The sequence below is a fragment of the Fusarium sambucinum genome, chromosome I (genome assembly GCF_050947815.1).
Source record: "Fusarium sambucinum isolate potato_lamoka chromosome I, whole genome shotgun sequence".
Lineage (NCBI taxonomy): Eukaryota > Fungi > Ascomycota > Sordariomycetes > Hypocreales > Nectriaceae > Fusarium > Fusarium sambucinum.
In genome coordinates, this window is record NC_139294.1 from 7,796,242 (window position 1) to 7,810,933 (window position 14,692).

At 47.5% G+C, this 14,692-nt stretch overlaps 3 protein-coding genes across 3 annotated transcripts; 2 read left to right on the forward strand and 1 right to left on the reverse strand.

Moving 5' to 3' along the window:
• Window positions 1-23: 23 nt before the first annotated feature.
• On the reverse strand, window positions 24-4,003 carry FSST1_005268 (cation-translocating P-type ATPase; the record flags this gene model as incomplete). Its single annotated transcript, XM_083231525.1, has 3 exons — window positions 24-2,560; window positions 2,613-3,821; window positions 3,922-4,003. 3 exons carry the CDS (start codon window positions 4,001-4,003, stop codon window positions 24-26), a joined length of 3,828 nt encoding a protein of 1,275 aa, XP_083088698.1.
• Window positions 4,004-10,116: 6,113 nt separating this feature from the next.
• On the forward strand, window positions 10,117-11,774 carry FSST1_005269 (CFEM domain-containing protein; the record flags this gene model as incomplete). The annotated part of the gene is made up of 7 exons (XM_083231526.1): window positions 10,316-10,391; window positions 10,450-10,631; window positions 10,678-10,714; window positions 10,779-10,852; window positions 10,917-11,305; window positions 11,381-11,448; window positions 11,503-11,774. The coding sequence occupies 7 exons, from the start codon at window positions 10,316-10,318 to the stop codon at window positions 11,772-11,774; spliced, it is 1,098 nt and encodes a 365-aa protein (XP_083088699.1).
• A 598-nt stretch (window positions 11,775-12,372) lies between these two features.
• Window positions 12,373-14,528, forward strand: FSST1_005270 (copper amine oxidase; the record flags this gene model as incomplete). Its single annotated transcript, XM_083231527.1, has 3 exons — window positions 12,373-12,669; window positions 12,724-14,092; window positions 14,146-14,528. 3 exons carry the CDS (start codon window positions 12,373-12,375, stop codon window positions 14,526-14,528), a joined length of 2,049 nt encoding a protein of 682 aa, XP_083088700.1.
• Window positions 14,529-14,692: the final 164 nt, after the last annotated feature.

Below are 14,692 nucleotides of genomic sequence, written 5' to 3' on the forward strand. Positions count from 1 at the left end.
AAGATGATGTAAACAAACACGCACTACGCTTGTCGCGTATCTGGGTTTTCGTTGCCGTTGCCCATTTGTCCTGGTTGAAGACCTGCCACACTGGCAGCCACGATACCGGGCATTCCTACGACAGACATCATGGGTGAGATGGGAGGTCTGTTGGACGATCGTGATGAACCGCGACGGCTTCGGAGTTTGCTTCGTGGGCGGGAATCGGAACGCTTGCGACGCATCTTCTCGCGCATCTTCTCGCGGGAACGCTCCATGGCGTCGCTGAGAGCTGTCATGCGTCCACCGCGAACACGCTTAAGGAACTCGAGATCATCGCGAATACCAAGGAGGGCTGTGTCCATGTCGTAACCTTCGAGCTGCTTCTCGGTGGCAAGTTGACCTTCTTCATCAGATCCATCCTCCTTCTTGCGCGAAAAGCGGATCCAACTGGGCCAGAGCTTGACGAGAGCGTTGACCATGGCGGCGAACCACTCGTCGGGGAACAGACGGATGAGAACACCAATAGGGATAGACAAGAAACCCAGGACGAGAGAGATTCCCCATTGGATGCCGTTGAGACGTGTAACAACAAAGGCGTCACTGCCGAAGAAGATGATGATTACTTGACCAGCTGCCATGATTGTCATCATGAGCATGAAGAGATGGTTGCGGTGGAGGCCCTCGAAGATGTTGAGCTTGTTGTCAATACGTCGACTGTTAACAAGCTTGAAGATCTGCATAAAGACAAAGATGTTGAAGATGAGAGATCGAACTTCAGTCTCTTCGTAGCCAAGGATAGGATCGCGCCCGAACCAAAGGACAAAGCACACAATTAGCTGGTAAATCGATTGGCCGATGATCATCTTCCACATAGTGGTAGTAATAAGAGGGGCCGTACGCGACTCGGGTTCGCGGTGGAGAAGACTTCCAGTGGGAGGATCCGTAGCGAGAGCAAGAGCAGCGAAAGTGTCCATAATGAGGTTGACCCAGAGAAGCTGAACAGCGTTGAGAATGGACTTTTGCTCGTCGTCTGAGACAGCAGAGACAAATGTCACACCGACGGCCGTGATGTTGACGGTAAGCTGGAACTGAAGGAACTTCTTGACGGAGTCATTGATAGCACGTCCCCAACCAAGCGCAACAACAATAGATGAGAAGTTATCGTCCATGAGGATAATGTCAGATGCTTCCTTGGCGACTTCTGTTCCTGTAATACCCATCGAGAAACCGACATCGGCAGCCTTAAGAGCAGGAGCATCGTTGGTACCGTCTCCCGTGACAGCAACAATCTCGCCTAGAGAGCGTAGAGCCTTGACAAGAATACGCTTATCCTCGGGACTTGAACGGGCAAGAACGCGAAGCTGCTTGACGACGGTAGAGCGCTCTGTCTCGGTAAGCTTGCGGAAGTCGGATCCTTGCATGACAGCGTTGGGTTCGGACATGTTAGACTCTGTGAGAATACCGCAGTTGAGGGCAATTGCTCGAGCTGTTTCAATGTTGTCACCAGTAACCATCTTGACGTTCACGGAGGCGATACCGCAATCGATGACGGCTTCGGGAACGCCCTTGCGGACAGGGTCTTGGATACCGACGACACCCATCCAGGTGAGGTTGTGCACAAGATCAGTGAGGTCGATGTCAGTGTTGGCTTCGTCTTCGGGGCGGAGAGTCAGGACAGGAGGCCAGGATTCGAAGTCGCGGTATGCAAGACCGATGGTACGGAGAGAGTTCGTCGCGTAGCTGGAGATGACAGATTTGATACCGTCCTTGTGGCTATCAGACAGAGATTCGGTAGAAGGACCTTTTGTGGGATCGCCGATGGTGGTACATTCGCCGAGGACAATCTCAGAAGCGCCCTTGATGAAAAGACGGTGCTTGGGCTTGTCCTTGTTGGGACCTGGGATTTGGACGACGGCACCCATACACTTGCGCTGAGAGTTGAAGGGGAACATTTGGGTGACAGGGTGGTTCGAGCGTTCAATAGCCAAAGGTCCCAGACCGAGGTAGCGACGAGCCCAATCGAGAAGGGCGGTTTCAGTCTTGGTACCAACGAAGCCTTCATCGGACTCGAAAGCAGTTGTGTTGACGGTGACGGCAGTCTTGAGGAGATCCTTGTATTCGGGGTCCAGCTTATCGGAGAACTGGTTGAGAGGGATAGTGTCGCTCTTCTCGGTGCCTTCGGTAGCTGGCGATGAAGAGGAGTCGCCAAAAGAGAAACGACCACGAAGACCCAAAGCGCCAGCGACAACAGTCATAACGTTCTCGGTCAAGGTACCAGTCTTGTCGGAGCAGATAACAGTGGCGTTACCCATAGTCTCACATGATTGAAGGTGTCGCACCAGATTGTTCTCGCGTGTCATCTTCTTAGTCGCAAAGGCTAGAGAGAGCGTCACGGCGAGGGGAAGACCTTCGGGGACAGCGACGACGATGACGGTGATGGAGGTAATGAGGATTTGTAGAAAGGCTTGACCCTTTTCTTCGCCCGAGTCGGAGTTGTTGGGGAGACCAGCTAGGAAGATGATGAGGAGGACAGAGAAGAGAAGAAGACCAGCGGCGCTACCGAGTTTGGCAATGTATCCTACAGAAGTTAGTATATTGGTGTCGGGTTAATAGACGCGGTTCGCACTTACCGGCAAGGAGGTTGAGCTTTGCCTGGAGAGGCGTCAGACCTGGATCATCGCGAAGAGACATCATTGTCTTTCCATAGCTTGACTGTTCACCAACAGCAGTGACAAGAAACGTTCCGACACCATCAAGAACCTTGGCGCCAGAGATGATGAATGGGTCAAGCTTCTTGAGTTGCGGTGCAGGCTCATTGAGAAGAGCGTGAAGGGCCTGGTCGGCGCCGACCTTCTTGATCAGGTCAGACTCTCCAGTAGCAGAAGACTCATCACAGCTGAGGTTGTGACCAGAGATAAAAACACCATCGACGGGAATAACATCTCCGGGTTCCAGAAGCATCACATCGCCGACGAGAACGTCATGGATAGAAAGGTTCTGGGGTTTACCGGCGCGTGTCACCTTGACAATACGGTCTTCCTTCTTCTGGTTGAGTTTCTGGAACTGGCGCTCCTTCTGCCAATCGTTTGCTGCGCCGACGACAACAACGATAGTGATGGCTACGATAATGGCGACACCCTCAACCCATTCAACCTTGGCTCCCTCGTGGTGTGTTGCGCCAAAGGTCTGGTACAGACCCAGGGCTAGCGAGACCACAGCTGCGATACACAGAAGGATAAGAACGTGATCCTGGAGAGCAATCCATGCGAGTTGGAAGAATGACTTTGCTTTGGGTTCGGGGAGACGGTTGGCGCCGTAGACTCGCTTGCGATCGGGAAAGGCGTCTTTGGCTACTGCGTGACCATCGTGGGCTTCTGTGGATGGAAGCACATCTGTTGTTGGCGAAGCCTTGAATCCCTCCTTTGTCGTCGCAGTCGCTTCTTCAAAAGAAACAGCATTATGTAGGTTCCCCTCGTCAGGGCTCAATCCCGCTTTCGAATTTGTCCTCAACCCCTTCTCCAGACCGGGCAACCCACCAAGGGCAACAAAGGCGGCCAAATTCTTGGGATTTATGAGCTTGGAGAGCTGACCTGGTGAGAAAGCGAATGGGTTATTCTCGACGATAAAATGGGACTCTTCACCAGGGTCGGCTTTGAGAATTTCCTGCTGATCGCCTTTTCGTAGGGCTTCGACGTCGCGGGATAGTTGTTCATGGTCGGTGCCGACTTTGGTCGAAGGGGAAGTAGAAGCCCATGACTCGGCGCGTGACTTTGATGCTGGGACAGCGAGTGTGTTTGTGTCATCCAGAGGAGATGGAGATGCGTTGATGGATTCTATTCCTGGGGAGTTGTTAGTAATGATTCGTTTGAGCGATGATGTTTTGATTGATGAAGACCCAACGGTCGAAAGGGCGGGCGGGTGATCGCACTGGAGCTTTACCGGGTGAGTTTGTGTCTACAGCAGCTGTGTCAACTGTAATTGTAGGGGCCCTCGGGCGTTTGGCCGGGGCGTCTGAATCCATGATTGATGATGATATTTTCAGACAGTCAATTCATGGATGAATAACTTTGATATTTCACAATGAAATGAAACTTGGAGACTGATTGTGAGAGAAGAGGAGAAGGAGAAAAGCCAAGATATCTGGGACAGCTGAATAGGTAAACCCTTGCTCATTGACCTTGTTTGACCGGGACAGAATTTACACTTCCCGTAATACACAGCCACAGCCACGAGGCCCGCCAAGATATAGGCGGGCAAATTGATTGGCGCTAAAGGGGGCGAAAAGAAATAATTGCTTGATGTCTTCAAACGAGCTAGACCTTGGCGGTTAGCACACGGACAGGGGCATTCTAGGTAGAGGCAGAGGCAGAGGCAGAGGATTACAGGAAAGCCAAGGGCTGACTTATCTTACTGTACGGAACAAGATAGAATAATCATGATTCAGTCATGTATTTTGGAGTGTTACGTCAAGAATTGTTCCCCAAGTCTGAATGACCTCAAGTGTCCATCCATCCACCATCTCGTCAAGAAACCTACTGTTTTATTGCCAAGGCTTTACTTAACCGCCATGTCACACACCTGGCAAATCACAAAAACAACTTGATTCATCCAATCCAATCTCAATCTCCATGGAAACCCCACCGAGGTTCCACAACGCAACTCCATTCCGTCATTGTCTAAGCCTCGTTTTTTAAGCTTAATACCGCCCATCCACGCTAGATCTCGTCCAATTCCCTTGCTACAACATGAATTATAGGGGCGCAATGGGCTGCCTCGGAAGGCGATATCCCCTACGGATCAGGATCAAGTTATTCAGAATCTTGGTTCCATTTTTTAAAGTTGATAGAGACGTCTCTATCGACCTGTGAGATGCGTCTTGTGACAGACTCTTCTACCGTCTTTTCACCCGGGCAGTCTCTCAGGCATAGCCCCTTTGTCGATCCATTACTGTACTGGTGCCGCTCCCCCACTTCACGTCCATGCAAGATGCCTTTTTCAACCAGTAGAATTATCCGTGAAAGGTGTGGAAACAGGATTGGTCCACAACCGAAAGGGATGGAAAAGACCATCACCAGCTCATCATCACCAGATCTATGCCACCATGGCCATGACCATGACCATGACCATTCGACTAGACTTGACTCTGTGTTGTAAGGGTGTGCTGTACAAGGGAAAAGTCACGATGCGAAAAATGTCAAAAAACAAGATGGTGGAAATGGTTACACTCCACGTTGCATCGGGTTCTTCCCCGTTAAATCTTGGCAATCACGGCAGAACGATCAACTTGAATGCTTGTCTGTCTCCCTCTCAGACTAAACCTTTTGTTGCTTCTTTGTCCCTCGGTATCTCATGTCTTTCCGATGCCAAGACAAAAAACCCAACAATCGAGACAAGCAGCAAGGCAGTGCAATTTGCAGCTAAACCTCCCTCGTCTCACGTCCATGGCGAAATAACAAATCAGAAGCCGAGCAAGACATGCAATCTACCAGTGACGGGTCCATGCTCAACTCAAATTAAACAATCCTGCAACCACAATTTTGTCGGATCCTGTAATGTAATTCAATGCCGTAGGTGAACCCCTGTTTCCTATGGATAAGCTTAATTTTGCCTGCATTACTTCCATCTTTAGGAGCTTCCTTTCCTTGCTTGGCGCATTCGTTTTTTTTTTTTCGTCCATGACGTCAATGAGTACTTTTTGGCCGGCGGGTAAGCAGAGTTCCGTGCGGTATAGCATGTCGGAGGTCAGTATTGATACAAAATGATTTGACTTTTCTCTATTGAGAAGGAGATTCATTTGGGTTTTGCTTTGTGAGAGTTAGTTTGAGGCAGTGTCGAGGCGATGAATGTGTAGTGTCGGCATTTGTGAGGGAGCCATCAGGGTAGCAGAAAAATTGGTTGTCTGGAGCAAGGGGACTAAATTAGTAGGTCAGTCTACGCTTGCGAGGCCAGACATGCTGTTTGATTTATTTTGGCACCCACAGCTCAGAGGCCAACTGTTCTGGTTTCCACTGAGGAGCTCGTCTGTGCATCCGAGTAAGTGATTCATGAGATTTGACTTGCGACGGCAGCTGCGGCTTTGGAAAGTCGTGGTGCTAACAGCCGAACGAGGCTCGTTTGACGCGTTTTGTGGGCTCGGAGACGCGTCGATCTTTGACAAGAAGCATTGGGCCGTGTTACTATGATCTCGGTAGTAATACGAAGATTGGCCACTCTAATATGAGTCAAGTGAGATGTGCACAGCCCAAAGATTGCGAGTTTCATTAAAGTCTAAGCGTTGATTGAATTGTTGAGGGTGACATTGCGCGTTCAACAAGCGACAATGCCCAATTGCCGTCCATTGTAACATCACACATTTGAGCGTGGTGTACAATCGGTTCCAGATAATATCGTTAGAATTTATAGTATGTCTACATGGCTTTTTACGGTTTTCAAAATCTAATACCAAAAGGAGTATGTATATTTTCTGAACAAAACAACTATCAAATTTGAACAGATATAAATACATTAAGAACACAGGAATACAGAAGACTGTACATTGTTGCTGCCAACTCCCAAATCTACCCTGTAGCTCCAGTGTCCCGGGCTTCACGCCGCTCCATTTCATCCGCAACAATCCACAGAAATATCACGGTATCGCTTAAGACCTGCAGAATACAAGTAGCCACTCCACGTAGTCACACCCGCTCATACGGTCAATTTTGAAGGCCTCGGTTTGACTCGTGATAGCCTCAACGTAATGCGCCACATTAAGCACACGCCACATTTTAGTGAGAGGTGGCGCAGCAGCAACGAGGCCTCTCGCATTCCAGACTCGGCTTTATTCATGGAGAGTATTCGTAAAATATTGCCTTCTCTAGGCAGAATAGAATCCGGAAAATAATTATTTCTTGATCAAGTGGTTGACAGCCAGGCAATGCGAACAACTGTCAGACTACTGCTGCGCCGAGCATACGACGAATAAGTGGAGGAACTTAGCATAAACTAGGTAAACTAGGTATCACTGTGAGACTCCATTTGTGTATAGCCGGTCAGCCTAGTCTTGTGATAAACTCATCCAATGTGGAGAGATTTTTTCCGAAGGACAAGTGTCATGGCACAAGGCCCAAGGTCCTTACAGCTCGGTTGTAATTTGGTAAGCTGCGAATGACAAGTCTGACTCTGCGCAAGCCTGAACTAGAGGCGGCTCATCTGATCAGGATTTAGAACTTGAGGCTGTGGGCATGGCTATGTAAAAGAAGTTGGGGCAGAGACTTGGACAGAGGCGATTACACATACGAGTAAGGAATCCACGTCAAGGTGAGGATGACAGTATGATACCCCGTGGCGACGTATACCATTGTGGTCCACGTCAAAGTTCCGAGAGAAGTCGCTCGACCTTTGCAGATACCTGGACTTATTACATCAGTAGACTCTCTGATGCACCAGGTTGGCATATACATGGCTAGATATGAGAGCCTCGACTTGGAAAAAGATACCAAGCCGAGTCAAAACTATGCAAGAAATTTATTTTCAAGTGCTACAACCAAGACATCTATCGTCCTGTTTGCGACCCTCAGCTCCTCTGGAAGCTGTACTTTATATCCTGACAATACTCGTGCCATTATTTTAACCATTGAGCTGGTTTGAAACCGTATCCCTATCGCGACTCCGAACTACTACTTTTTTGCCCTTTTATCTACTATGCAATGCATTGCCACAAGGCCACAAATCACTTGGTCGTGACTATGAGGCTCTTGACAGTATCGCCTACCAAAGTGACATGCTTACAACCGTGACGAACCTCTTACATTCTAGATGAATATATCCTACAAATTGACATACCAAATTCATCTTTTGAATTGCAAAAAACCTCCTTCCAGTTGATACATGAGTGGCGCTGATTGTGGCGTCGTCCTTGTGCCACACTCGCACCCAACCCCAATCGACCACAACCCATGCTCTAGATCCCGCATCACTCCAAAAACTTTACCAATCGTTCCCTTTCAACAAAAAGTATCTCCAGAGCATTTAATTGCAAAATATAAACCAATCTCCCGAGGCGGGACTTGAACCCGCAACTTTCAGATTTACTATTGCTACTTGTGTAGCTGTAAAAGTCTGACACGCTAACCAATTGCGTCACCCGGGATGGGACTTGTTTGGTGAAAGGAGTCATCATATTGAAGTATATAGCCGTCAGGGCATTACTTGACAACTGATTTGTCTACTTATCATAACCAAGTTTACAACACGAAGGTCTCTGGATTAAACCCAATAATTTCCATGCAGCTTTGTTGTTGCTTTTTGCATAATACGAAGGTAGCATAAACGGTCGCCAAAGACGGTGCGCTTCTATTGTTACAGACTACAGAAACGCGGTTTAGCTCGAACGTCGTTCTACACAGGATATCCTCTGTAACACTCCACGAACGAGGCTACTGGGTAGCAGAAAAAATGGCCTCCTAAGTCTTAGGGTATAAAAATAAGTAGTCTAAGAACTATACCCTAAGAAGCATAAGGTGTCTCATTATTTTCGTCTCTTATGCTTCCAGCGGTTAATCTTTCTAATACCCTGAGGCGAGGGTATCGCTGGAAGATTAGTTTGGGGTTGCTATTATGACAGTTCATACGTAAAAAGACTAGAAGTTCTACTAATAGTTTGCTATTTGTAAAACCTCAGTATGGTCCTTGTGGTGCTTCTTTACTGCTGCGATCCTGCTGTCGCTCTACCCAAAGTTAGTTTCCCATCGGCCCTTCTCTTCTAGAACGTATTAACATCCGTCTGATTCTGACTTCATTGTTGGTAGTCACCTCGGTATGGTGTTGATCGATCTGGAACGAGCTGCCGTGCCCGCAATATTTCGCCTCGTGCAGATGAGTCATCGATATATGGTTATCCAAGAGAGCCATCCAACTTCCATTTAGCTTTGCTAGCTTCCACTTGTCACATCCACAGCAACGTTCTCTGATATTCAATGCTTCTCTTGGCATATTATTCCTCTCTCTGACCGTTGGATCTCTCAGCGTCTGCTTGTCGGCATTGGCGATACAAGAGTTTGTGCTTGATGTACGTGCTGGTAGATAGGCCTAGGTACACATACTGTCACCAGGGATGTGAAATATAAGTTAAATGAGTTGAACCCCTTCGATATCATGTCTCTGCCTTGAGCGGTGACATCTTCCAGGGTCAGTAAGTGATCACCACCGTCAAGGCGTTTTGTAAGCTTTAGTTTCAGGTTATCAAAAGGCTACCACAGCGCGAGTCGAACCATCGACCTTACCAGAATCAGATCTCCAAAGCCAACTGTATGCAGAGTGAGATCGTCAAATTTGTAGAATATAGAAGTACGCTTGGATGAGTGTCGTTACCCAATATCGGCCAAGGTTATTGACGTGCAGACCTCAGTAGCTTCTGGGGATCCTATCGCAGGAGTACAATCAACTTGCGGGCATAAATGAGCAGAAGATGATGTAGTAGGTCACCTTAACAATCAAGCAAGGACTTGCTTCTTCTGTTGTTGAGACAGGAACTAAGAAAAAAGTCCAGCATCCCCGTGGCTTTGCAGTGAGGGTTTGAAGTCAGTTACAAACATACTCCCTCATGTCTCTATGTCGTCATTTCATAACCTTCTGCTTCAAATTCTGTAACTGGAGCAATTCACCCGATACCTCACTAACATGTTTCATGAAATTTCCTATTGCAATGCATTCCACCAGCGGGGGGAGACCTGATAAACGGTCTTCCAGTCATATTTCATCTGGTGACATGAACCCAGTCTAATTACGGCTTATTAACGGCAAGATTCGCTGCAAAAAGCATGGCTTAAGCCTCTCAGATCCTCCATTCCAGCATTATGTCCAGTTGTCACCGAGTCCAAGCGTAGGTATTTCCTGCACACTTTCTCTAAGCCTAGCTTATGCGACACTTCCTGTGAGGAATGCCAGCCATAAGGAAGCATTCCTTGGTTAGGATCATTAAGGCGTCAACCGTTCCTGGAAATTGTACTACAGTTCGGGTCTAGAATTTCTATGGCCCTAGCATTGCTAGTGAAATTATTCTTACTTCATGCAATTCCGGGTTTTCAATACCATTCATTGTCCTGCGTTATTCTACCACAAGCCGTCTGATCTGATGCGAAAACCTGAGCATCCACCATGAGAGTGTCCTCTCTGCTCTACCTGATATTTCTGTCGCCTTTGGTTGCCGCTATATCCATTGCTGATATACCGAAATGTGCAGTTAGTAACGCGCCGTCTCCCTTCTCTTCAGGCTTGCTCTAACGCATCGAAAAAGATACCGTGTGCGCTTGGAGCGCTTAACAGCGGGAACGGCTCCAACCAGACTGTGCAAGACATGTGCAAAGATGAAGATATCCAAAAAAGTGTATCGGATTGTGTTAGTCGAGCCTGTACATTAAGAGAAGGGATTGGTAAGTTGCTTCGACAGTTGGCTCTTTTCCACACTATGTTTGACACAGTTCAATTTAGAATTCCAGAACTCGGTCTCGTCAATATGCAATGTTCCCACAGCAGACAACCGCGGAATGTATCGGGATATAATAATCGTCTTTGCAACATTCTCCTTCACATTTGTGGTTTTGCGGGTAGTATCCAAATTGATCGCCAAAACACCCTGGGGACCTGATGATACATGGGCGATAATAGCCTTTGTATGTATTCCATCTTCCTACATTGTCTTGTGTCTAACGTTGATAGGTTGTCATGGTACCAACCACGGCGTTCATGTTACTTGGTGAGATCTGCTCAATACGCTATTGGAAATTCCGTCCCAATGTTTTGCTTCTAACTTCAACTAGTGATCAAGAATGGGTTTGGGTCGCTTGAATCGATATATCGCAATGGAAATGGCAACCTTACCCATCTTTTCAAGGTTCGTACTTAATGTTGACCATTATATCAAATTTGAAATAGTTCGTACACTCACAATCGTATAGTATATATTCATATGGCAGATTCTTTCCATTTTGGGTCTTGCCGCCGCCAAAACCTCAATTTTATTCTTCTATCTTCGCATATTCCCCGATGAAAAGTTTAGAATTATTGTCTGGATGACTATAGCATTCAATGTCGTTTCAACCATAGTCACCCTCGTCCTCAACCTGACGCTAGGACAGGCAGTAAGAATAATATGGGGTGGCGGTACAGATTATAATTCGAGTCTAAAGACATATAGTGTCGTTTTCAAAGTCGGTTTGGCCAACAACGCGGTGAGCTTCGCTCTGGATATATGGATGCTCTTCTTGCCAATGACACAACTCTATAACCTCGGACTCAGACAACGTCAAAAGATTAAAGTAATGAGTATGTTTGGCATGGGTGTATTGTAAGTCTGCCCTGTACTGCATCGTATTTTAAGCGACTCGCTGCAAGTAGTCAACAACGACTAACTAGATACCAGCCTCACTATAGTCAGTCTTGTCCGACTTGTGATACAGTCAAAGGTTCTTCCAAATCCGAGCACATCAGGCATGTGTATCTCAGCTGTCGCAGTACAAAACATGTGTTAACACTCCTCGGTAGATGGTTCTGCGCATGCCATTGTTATTTTGGGCAATGTTGAACTTTACGTTGGCGTTATGGTAGCTTGCGGGCCCTCCGTAAATCAACTTGTGCAATACATTCTCCCCCGGATAAGACAACCAATCGGAGATTCGTCACAAGCGAGCGATAGGCCTGTTTTTGTTGACCGCTCTCTTGCACAAATCGAGAAGGACGAGGATGCACCGACATTGTATACTGATGGAGGTTTAACTATTACAACAATGTGTAGTACAATCAGAGACACAGCATGATACTATGGATACATGACCGAAATCAGGGCTTCAGTAAGGGCTTACCGTACTCGGAGACAATCTTCTGGCATGTTCCATAGCTGAATCAATTTTCCTAATTAGGGAATAAACAATCATAATTTAATAGTCAACTGTATGATCAATCTGCCGTGATTTATATATGTGTCATATTGAGGTGATATTGGATAACTGATAATTATCTTATCATGTTTAATCTTGATATCCAGGTTAAAATTACCCTTTTAGTTAAAATTCGTTCCTCCACTCAGATCGCTTCATCACGAGGTCCAGACTCGAAAGCGGGGAAGAACCGCCACTTCGTCTTTATCAACTGTAACTATTCCCATTCCGGTTTATCTTTCCGTTGAGGCTCCCTTCACCCCGCGATACATGACAAAGTAGACATCTATCTCCCCGCATCTATAGACACTATCACAAATCAAACCCGATACGGAAAAAAGAGTCGGTATCGGCAATGTTTGTTTCCAAGATGAGACATGTTTTGCTACCTGAGAAAATACTATATATCATGACCTCTCCTCCTTCTTTCTCTACTCTTGTACTTCCTCTCTAGTAAAGACTTTTATACACAGCAATCATGGGCCTCACACAACATCACCCCTTTGACCCTCTTACTGGAGATGAAATCGCTGTGGCGGTGGAGGTCATCCGAAAGTATCAATCTGGCCAGCTTCTCTTCAATGCAGTTACCCTCTTTGAGCCACGCAAGGCCGATATGCTCAAGTGGCTTGAGCACCCCTCTGGAGGAAACAAGCCTGCAAGAATTGCAGATGTTACAGTGATTCTTCCCGACGGAGCCGTCTACGATGGACTTGTCGATCTCAAGACAAGAAAGGTGCAGAAGTGGGAGAAGCTGGATGGCCTTCAACCAATTGTAAGTCCTCTTTTTATTTGTTAAAACCAGACAATTCGCTAATGAGACACTTAGATCACACCTGAAGAACTCATTCTGGTCGAGGCTATCATGCGCAAGGATCCCAAGGTCATTGAACAATGTGAACTATCTGGCATCCCCAAAGAGGACATGCACAAAGTCTACTGCGATCCTTGGACTATTGGCTACGATGAGCGTTTCGGAAGCAACATCCGTCTTCAACAAGCACTCATGTACTATCGCCCTGACCCCGATTGCTTCCAGTACCAGTACCCTCTTGACTTTTGCCCTATTTACGATGGCGCCAAGAAGGCCATCATCCACATCGACATTCCCAGCGTGCGTCGCCCATTGAGCAAGCAGAAGCCTATCGACTACATCCCCCGATACATCAATGAGAATGGCGGTTACCGCAAGGATATCAAGCCTATCAACATCACTCAACCAGAGGGTGTATCCTTCACCATGAACGGCCGCGTTCTTTCATGGCAGAACTTCAAGTTCCACATTGGTTTCAACTACAAGGAGGGTATCGTGTTGAACCACATCACTTTCACCGACAAGGGCATCGAGAGACCCATCTTCTACCGTCTTTCCCTGTCCGAGATGGTGGTTCCTTACGGCGCACCAGAGCATCCTCACCAGCGCAAGCACGCCTTCGACCTCGGCGAGTACGGTGCTGGATACATGGCCAACTCGCTCGCCCTAGGTTGCGACTGTAAGGGTGTAATCCACTATCTCGACGCCGACTTCGCGCAGCGTGACGGTTCCATTCGTACTATCAAGAACGCAATTTGCATCCACGAGGAAGATAACGGAATTCTTTTCAAGCACACCGACTTCCGCGATGACTCTGTGACCGTCACACGCGCGCGCAAGCTCATTGTGCAGCAGATCTTCACAGCAGCAAACTACGAGTATGCCTGCCAATGGGTCTTCCACCAAGACGGTACAATCCAGCCTGAGATTAAGCTCACAGGTATCCTCAACACATACGCTCTCAACGAGGGTGAAGAGGCTGGCCCTTGGGGAACAGAGGTGTATCCCCAAGTCAACGCTCACAACCATCAGCATCTCTTCTGCCTCCGAGTGAATCCCATGATCGACGGTGTGAACAACACTGTTAACATGGTTGACACTGTTGCCAGTGAGGCACCCGTTGGAAGTCCACAAAACAAGTATGGTAACGCCTTCTATGCGAAGAAGACCAAGCTCCGCACGAGTGGTGAGGCAAAGACAGATTACAACGGTGCGACGAGTCGAACATGGGAGATGGTCAACGAGAGCAAGCTGCATCCTTATTCGAAGAAGCCTGCTTCTTACAAGCTTGTCAGCAGAGAGGTTCCAGGACTGTTGCCCAAGGAGGGATCGCTTGTTTGGAAGCGTGCTGGTTTTGCTCGACACGCTGTGCACGTCACTCCCTGTAAGTTCATACACTGATCACTACCACGAAGAACTGATACTGACATCTCTTAGACCGCGACGATGAACTTTGGGCTGCAGGTCGCCACGTCCCTCAAACATCTGGTGAGCCCTCTCAGGGTCTTCCTGAGTGGATCGCCGAGGGAACAGCCAGCACCGAAAACACAGACATTGTTCTATGGCATACATTCGGAGTCACACATATTCCTGCGCCTGAGGACTTTCCCATCATGCCCGTTGAGCCAATGACACTGTTGCTTCGCCCAAGAAACTTCTTTACCAACAACCCTTGTATGGATGTGCCACCCAGCTACTCCATCACACCCACACAAGTGGCAGAGAAGAAGGGTGCTTTGGATCAACATGACAAGGTCAGTCAGTTGGCGTTTGGTGGTAAGAGTTGCTGCTCTGGTGGAAACGCATCTGCCAGACTGTAAATTTGGATTTGTATTAGGTGGGAGGAGAATGCATATATCATAGCGCAATTTGAAATTAGTAATTGTTTATTCACATGCTTGATTGACTTCATATAAATTATAATGTCACTCGGAATAGTCTAAACCCCGGTTTGCAGCAGTTCGCCGACTAAACAACGTAGGAG